Below are 21538 nucleotides of genomic sequence, written 5' to 3'. Positions count from 1 at the left end.
GGTGGATCGGAGGGGAAAATTGGGCAGTCTTGTACCACATGCCAGAAGGTTGACATACTTTTGCGATTTTAAATTATAGGCATTAATTTATGTAAGTGGGCATATCTCCGAACCCACATACAATTGGGTGATGTACTATTTCACCTCGACATGACAAGATTGGCAGGTACAGATGGACAGTTTGTAGTTGGAGCCTAAACAAAGTACATATCAGTGGCCAATCACACTCAAAACTATAAGAAACTTGGTTAAAAACAGGTAAAATTATCTAGCATGCAGATTAGACACTTGCCACTGAGCATCAAGAAGCAGACACAAATGTCCGTTTGATCATTCCATAAGCAGACAAGAAGATCCCAAAGTAGTGAGTGGTGCTACCAGCTGCATCATGCGATGCGTCACAAGGAGGGATGAAAACCTTACCTGTCCACCGGCAAAGATCACAGGTGAGCTGGATGGCTTGGGTCGGTATGGGATGGTGACGCCCTTCGGAGGAGACTGAAAACATTGATGGAGAAGGTCAAAAAAAGCAAAGGGACTTGCCAAATCAAGTTTAAAATGCAATGACTAACAACTAATGCAAGACAACGCACACCCCAAGCTTCAGAGGGACCCCCTAGTCTTGTTACACATAACAAAATGGCTTACCTATGGCGACAATCTTGTTAAGATGCTCTACCTACAGATTTAAAAATCAACAGACTAGATCCGGAAACTTTGAAGTTCTCACATTACTAGTATGGGCACTGGCTTCCTATAGACCCCAGAAGAGGCGTCAGGTGAACGTCAGGAGCTGTGGCAACCACCCTTGTTGCATCAATACGTTTTTCCAAGCCTTTAGAGGACAGTGACGGACTGACAGTGGTAGATGAGTACCACAAATACTTAAATTGGGATCTTAACTTTGCTCATAACACATACATCAAACAGTGAGCCAGGCAGGTCAGCGATAAATCTCAGGGACAAGAGTAACCACCAGAAAGACAAGGTAAGTTAGCACAAGTAACTTTGATGCATACTTCTATGCACTATGGAACCCGGGCACTAATGCTTAGCTAAAGTGTGCAGGGACACCCATATCCCTGCCTTGTAATCTCTGCAATACAACGCCCGTGGCAAGGGCAGAAGTGGGCTAGGTTTTAGTGGACTTGTCCTCCAGTCCCACCACCCCCCTTAAGTTTGGACAGACAGACCTTGAATGGACGGGAGGAAGCCTTGATAGCCAGCCAAATCATCCACAGTTCCAAAAGGTTGATGTGAAGCACCCGTTCTTCTGGAGACCAAAGGCCTTGGATCTCCAGAGCCACCGTTTGGACTCCTAACCTGGAGGAACCCATCACTACTTTAAGGTACAGTCAGAGCAGGAGTGAAAGCCATCCTGAATTCCAGACTCTGCTTGGTGCCCCTTCAAACCAATTCCATTGCAGCGGTGGGGACCTCACAATGGAGTAGTCAGTTTTCCCCTGTATTGTACACACAGTCTACTGTGGTACGAATGCAGGGCCCTCAGGTCAGTATGCAAGCATTACTGGGAAAGCAGGAAGCCAGCAGACCTAGGAACCTGTGGACCCTCAGAACTGTAGCTCACATCTTGCTGAAAAGATGGGAACATTTTCTGAACGGAGGGGATACTTTGCAGAGGGCAAAAAACACGAATGATGGAATGCCTAGCCAGAGATGGGCTCGAGGCGTTGAAGTCAAACCAAAGGAAAGGGTAGTACACAAATTTTGCTTGGAACCAACCACAAATCGCAAATATTTCCGGTGTGACCGCAGGATAGGAATGAGTATGTATGAAACTAGAAGGCAGGGAAGGGAGTTACTCCTTTCTATAATTTGGAGGACCCCATTTCCAGAAAAATGTTGCCTTCTGCGGGGGGACGGGGGCTCTACACTAGGTCTGCCTTCATGGTGGTGCAGATTAAGTTGCAATGTGGCTACACAGCTAGTTTTATGGGAGATATTGCAGTCACGGGCTATTTGAGAACAACAAAGCCTAAAAAATGCCAGTACTGGCGATAGTTTTGGGAGGAGGCAGTTGTAAACCAAGGGAGCAAGCCTTAGTTTGCTTTTCTAAGAACACTTCGGTACTGTATAACTCCGCCCAAAAAATGCATTCACTGTTGAATGGCAGATTCACCCGAATGTCTGGAGCCAGGAAGGTCTTCAGAATGAAGACCAGGGTGCCCATCACCTGGGCCATGGAATAGTGTGTGTCCAGTCCCGATTTCGTGTGCCAATATGCATTTTGGTCATCCCGACTAGCCACACGACATGTGCCTTCATGAAGCAACACCATCTATGTCATTTTCCATGTGGATTGGTTACAGCATGCAAAGAGGAAGTTGGCATGTAGTGACTAGAGTCATGTTCCTTGCAGAGGTATTCCTGCCCCAGCCTTCTAGGTGCTTAGATTCCCTGACAGATGGAGCAGTCCAGAAACCTCAAACTTGATTAACCAGTGGAGCAAAATGCCTTTAGGACCAGAGTCTCCGGTGAAGGGTAGCCCAAGAAGGACGGTGGGTCACCTAGAGCAGGGCGATAGACTGGCTACAAGCCAGTTGAGTGCTGGGGCGGTAGAAAGCTTCTCAAGCTGCCAAGCCTAGCTCCAGAACGGCACTAAAAAGGGAGGAGAGGTTCTGCCACATGAACACATGGCAGGAAGACCTTGATAAGAAGTTGGGATTGGTACCTTGTCAGAAGCATTAGAGCTAACATTACAGGAGGTCTTATAAAGACCAACTTAAGGCATTGGTGGACTAGAGGGTAGATCTTCACCAAGCTCTGGAAGTGTCCAGGCCACTAGCAGAAGAGCCCTACAATTCCATCATTCGACTAAAACTGCCCTCTTTCTGCTTCACGGACGGTGTGAATATACACAGCAGACGGACCTATGGCTGTAGTTGCAACCAACCAGGTCTAATGAAGTCTTACAGCAAGAGGGCAAGTACATTTCTTTCTGAAATATACTGCAGCCATTGTGAGTAATAGCCTCATCAAAATTCATCTTAGCTTAGTTTGGTGTTTGAAGCCCTTTAAATCACAAGGAGAACGCCAAGGCAAAATAATTCAACCAAGTTATATACCTGGAAACACTCCTGGTCAAGGTGTTACTACACGGCAGAACACATGCCGCCCCCCCCCAAAAAAAATAGACCTTACAGGCAAGAATGACCATCCATGTTACAGTACAGCTAAGCAGGAAGCCTATGACTAACTCCAGGTAAAAAAGCAAGTAAAATAAACCTTCTACTTAAATAGTGTAATTGTAGACTTGCTCCACCTACTGAAACAAATGACTATCCAAAACTCACATTGAGCAGCCAATAAACTAAGCCTTGTCGAATATGCAGACCATTGCTTCAATAAGTTTACAGTACTTTCAAATTAGTCCCTCGTGTACACAGTGAGCGCTCAATAGGAGGTGGAATAAGCCAGTCAAAGAAAACATGCGGAGATAACTACTCCTCTGGGTAAGGCTAAAACGCACTGTAAATTGTAGTAAAGAAAAAACATATGCAATTACGGCGTGAGAACAGACCTAAAAACTAAGCAGTATATCTGGACGAGTGTTACCATTTTTATAACTATAGGTCACAGAACCAAGAACCAGCGATAACCCCTTTTGTATGTACATGAGCTCTGCAAAAGATTCATGGCAGAGCAACTCTACAGAGAACTAAATGAACAGCTATTGAAGACTTACCTCCAGCATAACCACACATATCTGTTTGACGCACTCTATGATGGAAGCAGGAATTCCTGCAATTGTGATGGCTCTTTCTGTTGAGTTGGGTAGCATGTCCCCCGCTACTTGCACCTGTGCTCCAGTGGTCTACAAAGAAAAAGGAAAGGTTTAACCTCGGGATGCAAAGCCAAATAGTTTTGTAATGGGAGAATGAAGCAGAGTACTGTGACTGACCTCTGAAGTTCATACTTTCCCCCACTACAGAACTTATGGTTTCAAAGACAATTGACAAACAAGTGAAACCCAAACAAGCGCTTTAAGTTTTCGTTGGTCTCAGAGGATCGATCTAAACTATGGTGGATGGTGTTCAATAGGTCAAAGTGCCAAAAAGGCATATATACTTAAAGCATTGAAGCTTATCGTCAAGTAATGCTACACGAGCCATTTATCTAGTATGTCTTAACACCCTCGACTGCTCTAGCTGGGACCTACAATGGAGGAGTTAAGCCAGATCTGCCATCTACCCACCTAAAGACTACACCCACGGGGTTAAAAACTAAAAATGTACCTCTCTGATCTCTTTAATCTTGCAACCTCCTTTCCCAATGAGCGAACCACACTGGCTGGCAGGGACCACGAGCCTCAGAGTGACAGGGGGTTTGCTGGAAGCAGTGCTGTTGGTCATCGCGCTACTGATGTCCTTAGTGGGTAGGAAAAAAAGCGTCAGACAACCAGGTTACAAAAGACAATCTGAACAAGCAACTTATTGTTAGGCAAGATTTTCCACTTGGTTTCTAGTTTAGCTTTGAGTGCACATCCACGATACCAAAAACTAGAAAGTTTGTGATTTGTTTAAATTTCATGGTAGACATTCACTTTGGCATGGTGGAGAAAGATGGACATTAGCACCAATACTAGACCAAAGCATTTCACCATTACAATACAATTGCTGACACTGTCCATCCTGGTCAATTTCATGAGCAGTTTCGTGGAATCCCTGCCTCACAGAACAAGCATTAGCAATTCGAAAGGGCCTGCTGTGCCACGGTGGGGTGTAGCTGCTTGCATGCAGAAAATGTTACTGAGCCTGCGACATTATGTTGCAACTATGCAGTGTACACGAGGACGTTTATCCATAAGTTTGCGGTATGACCATTAGCCAGAACAAAAAAATCCCACACTCGAATCTCAACGGTGGAGTTAAATGTCCTTAATAAACATGATAAACTCTCCACGACATCTTTTGAATTTAAGTCATGTATACTAGAGGAGATTTCACACAAGCACCTAGGAAAATGATCGCCACTTGCCAGGTTTGGGGGGGGGGGGGGGGGGGTGGTGGTGGTGGTGGCGGTTACTTGTCAATACCAAATTTCATCTCGCCAACGACCTCCCCCTTAGACATTTATACTACCCAACAGATATTGAGACACACCTCTTCTAGTTTGTCAATGATCATAGAAAATGCTTTAAATATGGCATTAGTAGGTCCAGCGAGAGTGATGATCCTTTCTGGGCAGTTTCCTTCCGAGATGTTTATACGAGCTCCGCTCTAAAAACATAATAAATAAAAGTTAAGCTGATGTCATTGTATATACGGGCAAACACTACTGGCATTTAAAGTCGTAACCCAACAAAATAAAAGTCAGTTATATTGGTGCTCCTGCATGCCCACCCGCACATTTGCACCTGTATCATCTCTGAGCAGTTGAGATGCAGAGTTCCATAAAACTTGCACGCATTTTAACAGCAAATATGTACTCGCAGTTGGCCAGCGAATGACAAGCTAATTCACTACCCATCTTAAGCAGCGTGAAAGCTGTTCTAAGTAAGCGTTCCAAAGTCGATATATATTTAGCATTCATAGATCCAAGCTTTGTCAAACTATTAGCATGCATTACACTACAAACCGAAATATCTACCATTCATTCAGCTACCTAGCGCCGTTTGATTACTCTACCTCGGACAGATGTGGTAAAATCTTGCCTTGTCTCAACTTGCACAATCAAAGTCTAGGAGCAACTAGGACTTGGTATATTTCACACAAAAAAGCCATATATGCACCAGATGTGCGCATTCTTAAATCTGAATGCTTGCAGGCAGACATAGCTGCGTGCAATGTCTTCTTACATGTGTGCAGCTACATTTAGCAAAATCAGAAGCCTACTCCATTGGAGTACATTAAACCCCAGCGGTTTACAAACTAGCACTTTTCAATTTCTTCACTTGAAAGGAATTTAAAAAAATCTTACCTCCTCTCGCATCTTCTTTACAGACTCCCCTTTCTGTACAAGACAAGAATAAATAGTATGATGTTGCATTCAACAAAAAAACTAGGAAACAAAGGCCAACTTAAGAGATTTTACCTTTCCAATGATGCTTCCAACTTCCTAGAAATCAGAAAGTTTACAGTTAGTCTGCAGTATATACAAAATATAAATATATTTCTATAAACAATTTTACGTTTTAAACATAACCATGATTGTGCACTCAGTAGCGAGCAACGGCAGTACATATGCAGTAAATACAGTGATCATGATTCAAAACCTCAGTCACTCTGCTACCCCACCCTCAAATATATTTAACAATTGTGTTCACCAACTAGATTGCTCGAGCACCCCATATCCCTTTGTTCTTTTGGCATACTAAGAGCTTATGGAAAGAAATTATACTGCAGCTTGTTTCCTCGTATTGGCGCACAAGGTAAATATTTCAAGCCAGTCAAAGAAAACTTTATTTCGGCCGTACAGGTCATAAAAGCACAAAAAACAGTACACTACATTTTAACAAAAGACAATACAGTATATCATAGAAGCTATATACATGGTTTGTGTTTTTTCTGTTAAAACACTTTAAATATGCAAATTTTAACTACATTCTTAGATTGACTCCCTCATACCTGCTCAGAGTTCTATGGCAGGATATAGTACAATAAAATATATAAGTTCTACATTGGGTGCAAGAGGGGGAGAAATGGCGCATATTATAGAGAATGACTATCATTATGAGTTAAAACATCTATTAGGTACTTACACTTTGTCTCAAATATTTAACAAGCATTTGCAATGCAATAGGTCTCGCATTAGGAAAGTTTGAGCTATTGGTATTGTAAATGACACATTTATTATTATGTGTTGGTTTTGAAAATAGCGAAACTAATAGCTTTGTCATTCACAATGCCCATAGTTATAACTTTCGCAAATGTGACACCTATAGCATTTGTAATGCAATGTATTTACGTGACTTAGATGTATTAATATTACAAATACCAATGGCTTTTAATTTTTTTAATAATTAATACTTAAATCTTATTGTTATTGTTATTTATAATGGCAATAGCTTAAACTTTTGTAAATAACTTTTGTGAAGATTATGTTCACTGTATTTTATTGTGACGAAAATCCAAGAACAGAAGTGAAATATTAACATCTTTTTGTGACATTTGTAAAAAAAGCTTAAAACATTGAGAGAACATATTTGAACCAGTTGTTGTTGAATGGTTGCACAGATTGATGTTGTGGTGGCGACGAGTGATGCTGTGGCGTTCAGTGATGCTGTGGCCTTCAGTGATCCTGTGGTAGCGCGTAGTGATGTTGTGGTGCCCCTGAGTGATGCTGTGGTGGTGGTGAGTGATACTGTGGTGATGCGATAGATAGATTGAGTGCGATAGATAGATAGAGTGAGTGCGATAGATAGAGTGAGGGAGATAGATAGATAGATAGATAGATAGACTGAGGGCGATAGCTAGATGGAGTGAGGGCAATAGATAGATGGAGTGAGGGCAATAGATGGAGTGAGGGCAATAGATAGATAGATAGATAGAGTGAGGGTGACAGAGAGATAGATAGAGTGAGGGCGTTCGAGAGAGAGAGTGAGGGCGTTCGAGAGATAGAGTGAGGGCGATAGAGAGATAGAGTGAGGGTGATAGATAGAGTGAGGGTGATAGATAGATATAGTGAGGGCGATAGAGAGATAGAGTGAGGGCGATAGAGAGATAGAGTGAGGGCGATAGAGAGATAGAGTGAGGGCGATAGAGAGATAGAGTGAGGGCGATAGAGAGATAGAGTGAGGGCGATAGAGAGATAGAGTGAGGGCGATAGAGAGATAGAGTGAGGGCGATAGAGAGATAGACAGACTGAGGGCGGTAGATAGATAGATAGACTGAGGGCGATAGATAGATGGAGTGAGGGCGATAGATAGATGGAGTGAGGGCAATAGATAGATGGAGTGAGGGCAATAGATAGATGGAGTGAGGGCAATAGATAGATAGAGTGAGGGCAATAGATAGATAGAGTGAGGGCGATAGAGAGATAGAGTGAGGGCGATAGAGAGATAGAGTGAGGGCGATAGAGAGATAGAGTGAGGGCGATAGAGAGATAGAGTGAGGGCGATAGAGAGATAGAGTGAGGGCGATAGAGAGATAGAGTGAGGGCGATAGAGAGATAGAGTGAGGGCGATAGAGAGATAGACAGACTGAGGGCGGTAGATAGATAGATAGACTGAGGGCGATAGATAGATGGAGTGAGGGCGATAGATAGATGGAGTGAGGGCAATAGATAGATGGAGTGAGGGCAATAGATAGATGGAGTGAGGGCAATAGATAGATAGAGTGAGGGCAATAGATAGATAGAGTGAGGGCAATAGATAGATAGAGTGAGGGCGATAGATAGCTAGCTAGATAGATAGATAGCTATATAGATAAATAGATAGATAGAGTGAGGGCACCTAGAAAAAATGGGGCAAAAAAGTCCCTCTGTTCACCAGACACAATATCTTTGTATTCTCAATGTCGGCCATTTATTGACAATCATTTATGGTGGCTAGAAACCATTGATATAAAGTGTAGAAGTGAGTTTTTAATCACACTTATTTTAAAGCACTGAGACGGAAAATTACGTTTTTGATTACTATGGGAGGATAAGTGCAAAGTCTGCTGAAATGGAATATTTCGATATAGTGCACTGGCCCAAAAAAAGTTTGTAGAAAATGGCCAGAAAATGTGGGCTTACGGCCAGCGGTGCTGATTTTAGAAGTGAGGAGATAGGCTCGATTCACCGCAGCTCAACATCCTGTGATTCTGGGCAAATCACTTAAAGTTTCGATACTTAACATAAAAAAAAATAATAAAAAAAAAACCACATAAATATGTGCCCTTGTGTAATGTAACTGGTGCTCCTGTACACTGCTCCAGTGCATTCGGATCAAGTTCACGCTAAAAAAAAATTGTAGAAAATCATAAACACTCTGTTGAAAGAGTTAATTTGAAAGCGGTCTGCATGCAAATCCCTCTGTATGTTTTTGTAATTTCAGTCAAATTCTTGTCAACGGACATGACAATGTGTAAACCGAAAAAATATATATGCCACTATGTTGGCGAAGTGCACTGTTGTACACATTAATCCATTGCCGTTTTCGACATTTCTGTTTCAGCCATTAAACACAAAATAACGAAATCACAATATTGCACCCATTTTAAAGTTGATACCGAGAAGAAGGCGAGGCGATACAGTCACCAAAGCTCTTCTTCATATGTGAAAGAACATACGCACGTGCATTTCCATATAGCTTCCGGTTGAGCATAGTGACATGAGTGGACAGGTACTGTCCGGTACTCAGTGCCTGCGACTCTAGAACTCAATAGGGAGAGTACCTTCATTTCTCAGTAGAGGTGTAATAATACTTTGAATGGGAGCGTACCAGCACTCAACAAGGCTGGTGGCATGGGAGAGAGGAGTGGCAGAAAGCAGGGGAGGATGGGAAAAGGAAAGTGAATGAAGAGGGGAAAAAAATAAAGAGTCCACAGGAACGGAGAAGAGAGAGATGGTAAGAGAGGAAAATGAGAGAGAGTGGAAGGGCAGTGAAAGAGAGCGAGAGGGGAAGATAGGAAGAAAGATAATTGTAAAATGGGAGCTGGAGGGAAAGAGGGTGGGAAAGACTGGGAAGAAGCGAAATGAGAGAAGACGAGACAGGAAGGGAGAACAGTGGCAGAAGCAGCGTCAGTGGAGAGGTGGGGAGAGAGAGAGGGGGTGGAAGGGCGGCACGAGGGAACGCAAGAGAGGGGATGAAAAGAGAAATACTGAAAGGGAATGGGGGGGCAGGAAGGGGAGGAAAGGTAGATGTGGAGCGGAATCGGACCGGAAGTGTGGGGTCCATGGGGAAGATGCCGCGGGGACGATGAAAGGGAGAGACTGGGAGAAGCTGGGAAGGGACCGGAGGGGTGGGAGGGATGGAATGAGAGGCTGACAGGCGAGAGACGCTGATTCAACCGGGTCTCACCCGGCCGGTCTCACTCCGCGGGTAACAACCTGTGACATAACGGAGGGGAGAAAGAGAAGAGAGAGCGGCGTGAAAAGAGACAGTGGGGAGGACAGAGGGGGCAGGGGAGGACTCGGTGGAGAAGAAGAGAGGGGGTGAGACAGGGTGGGAGAGAGCGAGAAAGATCGCAGAGGGAGGTAGATGGTGAGCGGAAAGAGAGAGGTGATAAAAAATGCAAGCAAAAAGAACAAGACGGAGGGAAGAGAGGGGAGGGGGGAGGAGAAATGCGACACGGCGGGAAGGGGCAGGCAGGATGACTCAGGGGAGGGGGCGGAGCGGGGCAGAGCGGCATGTGGGTGTGAAGAAGCCGGGCCTTTGAAGTGAAGCTAAGCTTCACTTCAAAGGTGTCGGAGGAATGCGGGCGGCTGTGCACGCGCTTTTAAGCTCAATGCACATGCGCATTGAGCTTAAAAGTCACGGGCACTGCAAGGAATCGCCACGATTCCTTGCAAGTTAGATAAAGAGTCGATGAGCCCCTATAGTCTCGCTTGCTCGATGCGCATGCGCATCGACAGGCGAGACCTAAAAAGGGATAAAAATCCGAATTAAAATGAATGAAATTGTAGGATTAAAAACACCAAGAAGTGGGTTAATTACAGTGGGGGTAAACATACAATGTGTGCGTACCAAGTTGTTCTGGTCGGTGCATAACATGGCGTAACTAATAGTTGCTGTAGAACTTAGAATTTCCTGTGGGGATTTTCTTTAGGATAGCTCTACGAATGCACCACATGGAGTACAAGAACCGCAATAGGTGGGTAGGTTTCATACTTAAAGAGCCTAAACACCTCTGTGCAATGTCCACTTCCCATGTTCCTGCACAATTGTAGCAACCACTGAGACCTTTACTTTCCATAGGCGGGGCAGAAGAAGAAAACATGCATTTCGGTTTCCTTTGCCCGGTCACACCCTGGACAATCTGGTGTGTGGGCGCCCTGCCACTTGTTAGTAAATGTTCGAAGTGGGAGCTCCCTGTGTCTAAATTGAAGAAAGTTTCTTCGCTAGAAGAGGTTAAACGTAATCTAGGGCCGATTCTAGCCTGTATTGCTGTTTAACTTCCAAGAACCTAGAAGTTAGACAGCCAGGCTTGGCCCCCCGCCATAGTTGGACCAGTTTAAGTTCCCTATGGGGCTAGAGTAGTGCCTGTCTACAAATCTTGGGACAGATTTCTTCTGGGGAAGTCCCCATGTTTACCCTCCCTAGAGCCTGGAAAGTGTTCCTGATATAAACTAACCAGCAGAGTTTCCCTGCACCTTGAAGCCTCATGACGTCATTCAGCTCCTCTTTGTACTCAGCTAGTTTGGGCGCGCTCCAAAGGAGTCGACAATATAGGAGGGGTCTAGAAGAGGCTACATCTACTATCGGACTAATACCTAGGTCCATCCTGAGCGATGTTAACGGAGAGCTAGTGGGAAGACCTAGCAATTGCCTGAGAAATAGGTTCTCTGACATTGATAAGGTGGATGAGCAGTGGTCCCATAACTACCTCGTACAGTGCCACTTCCCTAGCCTGTGTCTTATACATTTCTGATACAGGACCTATCGCTTTGTGCGTGTAGCTCTTATAAACTTTGATGCCTCCCGTGGACTGGGTCAGTTTTAGACTAGCTTTCTTTGTGTCCCCCATTCCATTTGTTAGGTTAATGTAATCCCTAAGTAGTCAAAAATTGACACTTTCTCTAGGGTTATTCCATCTAATTGGGGATTTGGGCAGTTCGTGGTGTTAGTATTAAAAACCATGTACTTTTTTTTCTCTCCAAGATTAATCTCCAATCCCCATTATTGCAGAAGGTGCTGAATACATTAAGCACCCTCTGCATGCCAGTGGGAGATTTAGAAAGTAAAAGTCTATCATCCGCAATATTTCAAGTACAATGAAACGATCCTGTAACTGCAGTCACCTTCATTCAAGAAATCTTTGAAGTTAAGATGTTCAACGCACAGAGCTTTTCTAAGAATATACGATTCATTCTTTCACTTGGAGGAAGTGACAATGAAATTACAGTAATCAAAACAAAGAAGCTTATAACATAGCCACACGAAAAATATTAGCTCAACTGCTTTCCCAAACGTTACTGGATTTTTTTTGGCAAGACTCTGGAACGCCGAACACGTATGATGGAGTAGAATGCAAATAACCGTAAGCTGTCACTATGCATTTAAACCACACTTCTTTTGGTCGTTCCCTTCATGGCAACATCCCATCCACTAACCTGCATCCATCACCTTGGTCATTACAGAACTGATGCATCATCTAGTGTAATGCCATAATTGTATGCATATCCAATGCGATCGGAAAATGCAGTTGGTAGCACTCGCTTTTTCAAATGAATGTGTCGTTCACAGCTGCCACATTTCACAACGAAAAGACCAGTCATACCTTGCCATGCATGAGCAGTCGTATGGTGAGGGTGACATTCAAACCGCCTTCAATCATGCTGGTATCCATGGTGTGCTCGGTTCTGTAGAGTCAGGCTTTTCCGTCTGTGAGATCTTTGGTCACGGGATGGTGCAAGACTAAAACAAAAGAGGACATCATTGTTGCAAAACTCTATATGCTCGGTGTTAAAAACCTTTATTTACTAATATGGTGCACACAAAATCGTCACATGAGGTGTCACGACTTGTGACTGCTGCTCACATGAGGTAGAGACTTACACAGCAGTCTATATACTCTTCAAAATAAACATTTACGTTCATGGGAGAGTGGTGTTGCGCTGAAAGGAAACAACCGACTTCCAAGCCATTTGCACCATTGTTTACAATAATCTGAGTATGTGATAAATCCTAAAATCTCATCCTTTAACTTTACAGTGTAGACGCCCCACTTCCAAAAAACAAAAATAGAATTGCAGCTGCAACCAACTTTCTGATGAGAAAAAAACTTTGTCGCGCATGATCTTTATCCCGCAGCATCACAGATGCCAAACAGTCAGTGTGCTCAACATTATGGAGGCTCATCTGGAACCGATAAAATGATCATTTAGATTTCATTAGCACATCTTCTCAAGCGAGCAAGGACCTTTAAGAAATATTGATGCTACAAAGACTACATTTTAAGTCAAAACAATATGGCTATGAATGTAGATGTATTAGCTACAACTCACTATACATGAACTCACTAGATCCTTGCGTCTATATAAAATATGCATTCACAAGTCTACCTAGAAATAACTACAACTTCGAATAGTTATCATCAATTTATGCGACAGTGGTGCCTCTCTACCACTCGTGAGGTCTGTTTACCAAACACCACATAAAATGACAGGTGCAGTGTCAGTTTGCTGAAGAAAAGGGATAACGCTTCGCTTGTGTTCCCAGACTTTGTCCCACACATAATCGTTGTAAGGGCCACTCCTTTTATCAAAAGGTTATACTCGATTCGAAACCTACATCCCACTGCGATGCAGCAAAATATATGGATTTAAAATAAAAATCGATCAAACTATATAATTCCGCCACAGGCGAGGTTCTTCATTAATAGAAAAAAAGGGACACACTGCCAAAAGAATAAAAGACGCAACTGTGTGTCGCATTTGGCCCTGGCAATATTCTCTCTGGAGGTTACGATGTCCTCTGAATGTTATTGTTAGTTATACCCTCTGCTCCAAAGAGATGTAGTCAGCCACGAAAAACGTGACGCCTCCAAAATTACCAAAAAGATAAACCTTTGTGAACTGACTAGCTAAGATAAAAACAAAATAGTTAAATACGGGCACGCGTAAACATTGAAAACCCATTGTAACGGGACTGGCGCTGCTTCCTGCGCATCACACGAGTGGGGCCTAGGCCAGAGTGTGATCCGCGGACTGACGTGCACGCGCGGCTAAAGACAGGCTCGTGCAAAACGGGAACGGGGCTACGTGAGGCCGGGGCTTATCGGGCCTTACCTGAAAGACCGGGGAGGAGGAGGAAGGGGGCCGCCGCTAGGAGAAGGGTATGGTAGGAGGGGGGCGGGACAGAAAAGACCGGGGACGGGAACGAGGGTTCGCCGGGGGAAGGGAGAGACCGAGGGAGGCCGGAGCCGTTGGGCCTCGGGGGAAGGGGGCGGCAGGGGGAGAGAGAGGCGAGGAGCCGGGGGAGGGAAGGGAGAGAGAACCGGGCGGGCGAGGGAGGAATGGCGACGGCGGGAGGGGCTCAAGGGGCGCTGCGACTTCTGCTGCTGCCTCTGCTGGTCTGGGAGGGGGATGGGCGGCGCGGGTGGCTATCTACCCGCCCTCGCCGGAAGTTGAGCTAAGAGAGCAGGCGGACGAAAGCTAGAACGCACCGCCGAGGGATCATAGAGTGTGCGGCACTCTGGCGGGAAAGCCCATCACCTCAAAGGGTATGGCACACAATACAATGACAATAATACCTCGTGTGTCTTAGTGTTCAAGCAGGTCTTACTTTGCAAGGCGAGTCCAAATTAAGAGTGTACACTAGGCATTGTTTTGGCGTCGCCAATTATGTGGGCATCACCAGGAACGTGTTTTTGGTTCCACCCACATGTTGGCAGTCAGTTCAGATGTAGGTGCTTTGACTCAGCAGAAGTTGTGTGCTTCTAAAACTAAAAGGGATTGCCCTCCACACAGCAGTGGTCATTTTATTTATTTTACAAGCGGTCTGAGATTGAACTTTTTTAAGGACACACATAACATTGTAATGCTATAAAAGTGTTTTAGATAACTACATAATTTATATTGTTTTTCTCTTGCAGCAGCACAGATGGGAGGGCAGTCAATTACATGGATTTTTAGGTCTGGCTTGACACTGCAACCGTTACCTGATCTCTTAACCGTACACCAATATTATTCTGCAATTTTTTGCTTCCACACAAATACATATCCATTCCCATGCCATGTACTTGTAATGCTTCACATTACCATAGAACATCCTTTTAAAGCCAGACCTGCTGTTTTAGCCAATGCTTGTCAGTGTGCATATGGGCCATTCCCTTGCCATATGTGTGCCACTCTTAGTAACACTTGTAGGGTTGTCACCTTTCAAAAATTCTGCAAAGGCTAGAACATGCTTTTTTATAAGAACTTCATATAAAAACACCCATACTTATTTTTAACATGATTTTTTGGTCACTTTGGGTCTCGCCTAGGCACGACATGTGCGCTGTCTCTTCGAGACATGTTGTATCTACCATATAGGCTTCATGCACCACCCATCTTTTTCATTGGTTCCTTTTACTGTCCTTCATAAATGCCTGGTTTTGTTTGGTGAATATGCTTAGTAGTCCCTCCTTTTACACTTTTGTAACCTCCCATGAGGACGGCCCCTCTTACATGCGCTCTTACTCGTCATGTTATTTATGTATGTTGTGAGGTCACTTTTCGTAGCTCATTTTCGAGCCACAACAACGCACTTCCCGTGCCCAATGGACTTGTCTTGTTCTATGGCTTTAAGCTGCTTGTTTTTGCCCTGTCAAAAACAAGCTTATCGTGTTTTAGGGCTTTTTGTTGCTTGTTGTCGTCTCATCACAAGAACATGATTTTTCAGTGCTATTTCAAATTTAGCAAGCCACAGTAGGATAGTTTGTTTTGGTGCCTCGGCTCATGTATTCTCTATCTTTATAAAGCCACCAAATGTTTCTTTCGATTTCACTCCTCAGGTCGTGTTTGGCGGCTACTTTTATTAGTTACGGCTCCCGCAATCCCGCACTCAGAACGCAACTGAAAAACAAGTCCTAGAACATTAAGTGCATGACGGAGTCATACAGAAAGGGGTGCATGCTTATAACAGCTATGTTGAACCAGGATGCATTACTTGCCCCACCCAAGAATTATCTTCATCCTCACAGGTATTGACGTTAATAACTGTTAAAAAAAGACTTAGGGCCAGATGTAGGTCGCCCAATACCGGTCGGTAACGGCCGAAACTACCGAATTTCGGCCGTTACTGATCGGTATTGGGCTTTTTAGATGTAGGTGGCATTTTTGTAGGATTCAGTATTTTACTGAATCGGTAATTTAAGGATTCAGTAAAATACCGAATTCTTAACATACCGATTCGGTAAATTACTGAATCCAGGATGTAGGGAGCACTCAAGTTAGTGCATTCCTCAGTTAAGGATTTGTTATTTACCATCAACTACAAGTTGGTGGTAAATAATGAAAACCTTTGAAAAAGAATTTTTTTGCTTTTCCCACAGTGCCATGTTGCAGACATGCATGCCCTTAGGGCATGAATGCCTGCAACATGTGCACCCATACACAATTGAGGGGCGCAACAGGGTGTCAAAGTGACACCCTGCCACCCTTCAATGTTTTCCCCCTTTTATCGAATCGGTATTTACCGATTCGGTAATTGACATTCATTCCTATGGGCCCACAGGCCCATAGGATTGAATGGCAATTACCGAATCGGTAAATACCGATTCGGTAAATACCAAATTTTACAGATTCGGTAAAATTTACAGAAAAATTAACTACATACTATTTACCTATACTTAAATATCGAATCGGTATAATTCGGTATTTAAGAATAGGTAAATAGTATTTACCTACATCTGGCCCTTAATTTTGTTGGTTATTTTTAAATCAACTTATCAATAAGTATTAGAAAAAAATATTTGTTTCCTAAAATTCAAGGGCCAGATGTAGGTAGAACTTATTTACCGATTCTTAATTACCGAATTTTACCGATTCGGTAATTAAGAATCGGTAAATAAGAAGGGGGGGTATGTAGGAACATCCAGATGTTCCATTTACCGAATCGGTAAATATCTGTATTTACCGATTCGGTAAATACCGACCGGTAATGCTCCATTCATTCCTATGGGCTTTGAAGCCCATAGGAATGAATGGGGCATTACCGGTCGGTATTTACCGAATCGGTAAATACAGATTTTGACAAGGGTGCAGGGGGTGTCACTTTGACACCCTCTAGCACCCCCAAAAAAGGTTCGGGGGCCATGTGGCAGGCATACCTGCCCTAAGGGCAGGTCTGCCTGTCATATGGCACAGGTGTGCATGCACACATGTGAATGCACACCTGATTCGGTATTTTACCATCAAATTGGATTTGATGGTAAAATACCGAATTTGTAGGGCTTGTGGGACTCAGAAGAGTCCCACCTACATCTCAATTTTACCGATTCTGTAAAAATACCGGTCGGTAAATTTACCGAATCGGTAAAATTACCGAAATGGCCTGTTGCAATCCCCCTACATCTCAAAAGCCAAATACCCGTCGGTAACGGCCGAAATCGGCCGTTACCGACCGGTATTTGGCTACCTACATCTGGCCCCAAATGTATTATATTTTATATTCTATGATGTAAAGCTCCAGTTATAATAGACACTTCAAACATTAACTACTTGTGTTCAACAAGCGGTTCGGTCAGACGTTCTTCAAATAGTGAGTGTGCAGTTGTAAGATGGCGACTGCGCTCCCATTGCCCTTGCTTGCTCCGGGTCCGTGTTGTGGCTGTGAGGGGTGTTGTTCTTCATTGTTCATAATGCAGTACTGGGTGGCGCTTTCCTGGGATGGAATGCAAATTTGAAAGTTATTTTCTTGCGCTAATTGGGACTGAGACAGCAATCGGTGTGGAGTTGCAAGTTGGCGGAACTGCGCTACAAGGGACATAAGAGAATTGTCTTTGTGAGTGTGGACAGTGAAGCAAGAAGCACCCACCATAACTTTTACCAGTAGGGTAACCAACTTTCAGTCATTCTTCGGAAGGCATGCCCACTCTCCAACCAAATACTTCTAAGTAAAGAACTGTCCATTTAACTAAGTCCTCCAAGCAGAAGCAGTGGACAACCCCTATAGCTCAACGAAGGACGTGTTACTTCTGTTCTTATTGCAGACCCTGTTAACAAAAATGGCCCCCAGGGGCCCAAAATCGGCCCCACCCTAGCAGCCAACCGGGGAAACACCCGGTGCCCGCTATGGCCAGTCCGGCCCTGGTTTTCACCAGAGCAGACAAAAGGCCTGTTTTTCAGGCCTTTAATGATTTCCTTATGCTGCTGTAAGCCTCCCCTGTCTGCGTCCAATCAAAAGAGAGCTCAGCGGGTTAATATGCCTACTGCCAGGAATTATGGGCAATCTGTAGGTCAAGAGTTTTGCAGATCCAGCCAGGCGATTTGCCTTACTTTTCATTTAGAGGTGAGTGACCCGAGTACCCCTTTAGACTCCTGATCACAACTAGGGGTTAATTCTGTTTCTGATGAAAACTCCTGTTGTGCCCAAAACCAGATTTCAATTAAAACTGTATTTACACATGTTGTTTGTCCACATGCATAATGCACACCCCACAATATTTGCCAACAAATTTTCATCAGGTAAAACACGATGAGGACCTACATTGCAAATGGTGTAAAATTCTGAATTGCACACCAGGCATAATGTGCTGCATGGCTAAATACTTATAAGGTCCCACAGGCAAGACCTATTGGCTATGCCAATGCTTGTTTTACTTTAACTGTCAGTCATGAATTACTAAGGCAGCTCTGGAACACATTTTAAAGTGTTTTCTTATGTTTGCTGTTTTAAATATGTATCGATAAGAGGAAAACAATACTAGCGTTTGTTGGTTTTCCTAATTTTTTTAACATCAGGGAAAATAAAATACTGGTCATGCTGGTAAAAAATAATGGTCAGAATTGTGGGGGACCACCCACAAATTACACTTTAATCTGTCTGGTCCCTGCTGGCTGAGACTCTGTTCCTCCAATGTGTGCTCTGTTAGCTCAGAGAGCTCTGCTCATCTTGGCTGGATTCACCAATGGAGGCAAGGCAGGAAGGCTTGGGCTTGGGTTGCTGTGCTGACTCTGGTTTGGTTGGGCCATGTCTTTCAATTAGCACTGACAGGTGTCATGGGTGGGAACATGCACCACCAAGGTGTGGCCCCTAAATATTAGTGGCTACCCAGGTGCAGCCGTGACCACTGTGACGATCCCTGGGCCATGCAGCACCAGTTATTGTTAGGGCAACACATAGTCAGAGAATGCCTTATGTGCACATCAGATGTTCCTGTTGTCAAGGAGGCTATCTTTGCAGCCATATGATGAAACAATCTGAGACCAAGACATGCTGTGCAATGACTGCTGTATCCCCAGTAGACAACTGTTTCACCTCTATTCAACCACTCTCTGAGGCATCGGTGACTGCTTCAGAGGTCTTAAACAATGAATGCTGAAGTAGGGAGGCTAGTACCTATTATGGGTGATTTTAAATTTCAATGCAGTGATGCAGGGGACAGGCACTACATGTGTTAGTCCAACCCACGCTGCTTGGCACTTGGCAGGGCTAAGTTATTATCAGCATGGCATCCTGTACCAAAAGCATGGCAATTAGTTCAGGCGGAGTGTTTACAAACACATTATGATTGCGTGATGCACAGCAAAACAAGCTGTACTAAAAGCACAGCAGGTGGCATGAACGTTTTTACAATCAGCATGATAACATTTAATGAGCATGACAAACATAATTATCTATACATAAAGAAATTTCTAATGTAAGCATCCCACGGAGCACCACGTTACCCATCTACAAAGCGATTCAGTGCGTCGTCCGGGGTAGTAAGTGATCCAGCGCCAATAAGGGATCGATAATCGATAAACAAAAATACACACAGGTCCATACAACAAAAACGTACCCAACTCAGGCATCCGCTGAATTGACGCTGGGATGAGTTTCAAGACCAATGAACACATGAAATCAGTTGTTCATTATACAGACTCGTATCATACACACTAAATACATAACTGAGTCTGCATACCAACTTCTTTCCTCTGGTCAATGGACCTAAAGTTGAGAAGTGTATTGTAATAATAATAATTAACTGTCTATCTATCCTTATTACTAAATAACCACTAACTCGATGTAAAGTTAATAAAGTTTACCATCAAATAATGCAGTGAATATGTACTCAACATGTGCAGATTTACAAAGCAAATAGTGCATTAATCATAGTGAGAGAGAGAAAACATTTATCAATGCAAACAGCATCAAACTCCTATAAAATGAACAAAATGCATATGAATGAGTGGATAGGCGAAGAGACAAGAGTTTCAGTGATATAATACATTTGCAATAAATATGCAAAGTACAGGTAATTTAGCTAAATACTAACCTAAGGAAATATTGAAATACCACCCCCTGGCCACGCAGATAGCAGGAGGTCCCCCGAGCTAGATTCAGGGAACAAAGATTACAGGAATACTGATGCAGGATAGGAATCAGGAAAACAGGTAGGCCTTAGCAAACCGACAGACAGCGATGATCTACCTCTAAGCTTATGCCAATGACACTCCACACTACACCCCCTAGAGCACCCAGTTATACCCAAAAACCTACATGTCCAACCCACAATAGTTGAAACATTTGCAAAAACTCAGTCTCTCATTGGTTGATTCAGGGGGTGTTCTATCACACCACCATAGTCAATATCATATTTTTCTATCATTCTTTATTTTACACAAGTTACACCACACTATCCACTTCCGATGATTTAATATTTCCTCTAGAAAACAACATGTTACAGTTTAATACACATTCATTGTTCTCTGTAGACGCTTTCTACGGAAGAAGTTTATACATTTTTTTTGCTTCTCATGCCCATCCTTCTATCTCTTGGCAGACATACAGCCTTGCAAAGGTTACTAGCTTCAGCCACCGCCATTTCTCTTTCAAAACTTGATTTTTCGGCATTTTAATGAATTTCTCCTGTTAACCCGTTTGTGACGAAGGGAGGTTGGAGCAGGGAGAGGAGGGAACTGATGTAGACTGGTGGACCCCGACACCCCTATCTCCCCCTCTTGTCTCCTTACAGCCGGAGGAGTGGACCCCGTCATCTGTTATGCAGCAACTCGAGGAATACGATGTTCCCTTTAATTGGGAAGACTACAAGAGTAAAGCCACGCCCCTCTCGCTGACGCGGCACACCCAGGATCAATAAAAAGATGGGAAGATGGGATTCCCCCTTGGCGGTGTGTGACCACACCAGAGAGGAAAATCCAGAAGCCCGAGAAGACGCCAGAGACGGAGAAAGGAGTCGAGCAAGAGAAGAGAAGCGGAATCGCGTCGATGAACTGCCAGCACCGTGGGAGAGCCCGGAGGCCAATGGCAACGAGCTACGTCCAGCTACGCGACAGGAGGAGTGTGGCTCGGCCAGGTACGTGAACGCTTCGCGGGTTGGGATGGAGAAGGCAGAGCTCCGCTAAGTAGCCCGACCTACCACCAGTTGCTCTCGTCTTTTGTAAATACCCTACCTCGTGCACTCTCACTTCACGCCCACATTTTGAAATCCCTTCACCATATCACAGAGTGAAGCACAAATGTTTTCCCTCACCACCTTTTCCCATTGAGAAGGCCACTGTAAATACAGAGCTGAAACCCGTTCTATTTCTTCTTTCACATAGGTGTAGCTGACAGTACTTCCCAGACAGCGGCGCCGAAAAGAAGCTGACACATTCCCCCTCATATCAACGGAGGCACTCGGGAGGACAGCGAAGGACTGGGAGGCGGGAACCCCCTTCTCTTAATAGAGGACATCGTCATTTAAATTAAACTGATATTGCTAAACGTGTCTTGGGAAAAATA

The 21538-nt window shown here is 44.0% G+C and overlaps 1 protein-coding gene across 10 annotated transcripts in view; it reads right to left on the bottom strand.

The window, feature by feature from the left end:
- Nucleotides 1–14248, bottom strand: part of PCBP2 (poly(rC) binding protein 2) — a 37918-nt gene extending 23670 nt beyond the window's left edge. For 3 of the 10 annotated variants that reach the window (XM_078687768.1, XM_078687803.1, XM_078687828.1), the window contains exons 1-8: nt 13894–14184; nt 12384–12520; nt 6055–6078; nt 5941–5973; nt 5124–5240; nt 4257–4388; nt 3707–3835; nt 424–498 (exon numbers count right to left, since the gene is read on the bottom strand). In XM_078687768.1, coding sequence (XP_078543894.1) covers nt 424–498; nt 3707–3835; nt 4257–4388; nt 5124–5240; nt 5941–5973; nt 6055–6078; nt 12384–12452 — 579 coding nt within the window. In that variant the 5' untranslated portion in view covers nt 12453–12520; nt 13894–14184. Of the gene's footprint in view, nt 1–423; nt 499–3706; nt 3836–4256; nt 4389–5123; nt 5241–5940; nt 5974–6054; nt 6079–12383; nt 12521–13893 lie in introns of all 10 variants that reach the window. The other 7 variants (XM_078687794.1, XM_078687837.1, XM_078687758.1 and 4 more) reach the window with 7 other exon arrangements.
- Between the last annotated feature and the right edge of the window lie 7290 nt (nt 14249–21538).

This window comes from Lissotriton helveticus, chromosome 1_1, assembly GCF_964261635.1.
Source record: "Lissotriton helveticus chromosome 1_1, aLisHel1.1, whole genome shotgun sequence".
Taxonomy (NCBI): domain Eukaryota; kingdom Metazoa; phylum Chordata; class Amphibia; order Caudata; family Salamandridae; genus Lissotriton; species Lissotriton helveticus.
Note: the sequence above shows the minus strand (reverse complement) of the source record. Positions and strands in the feature narration are given on the sequence as shown.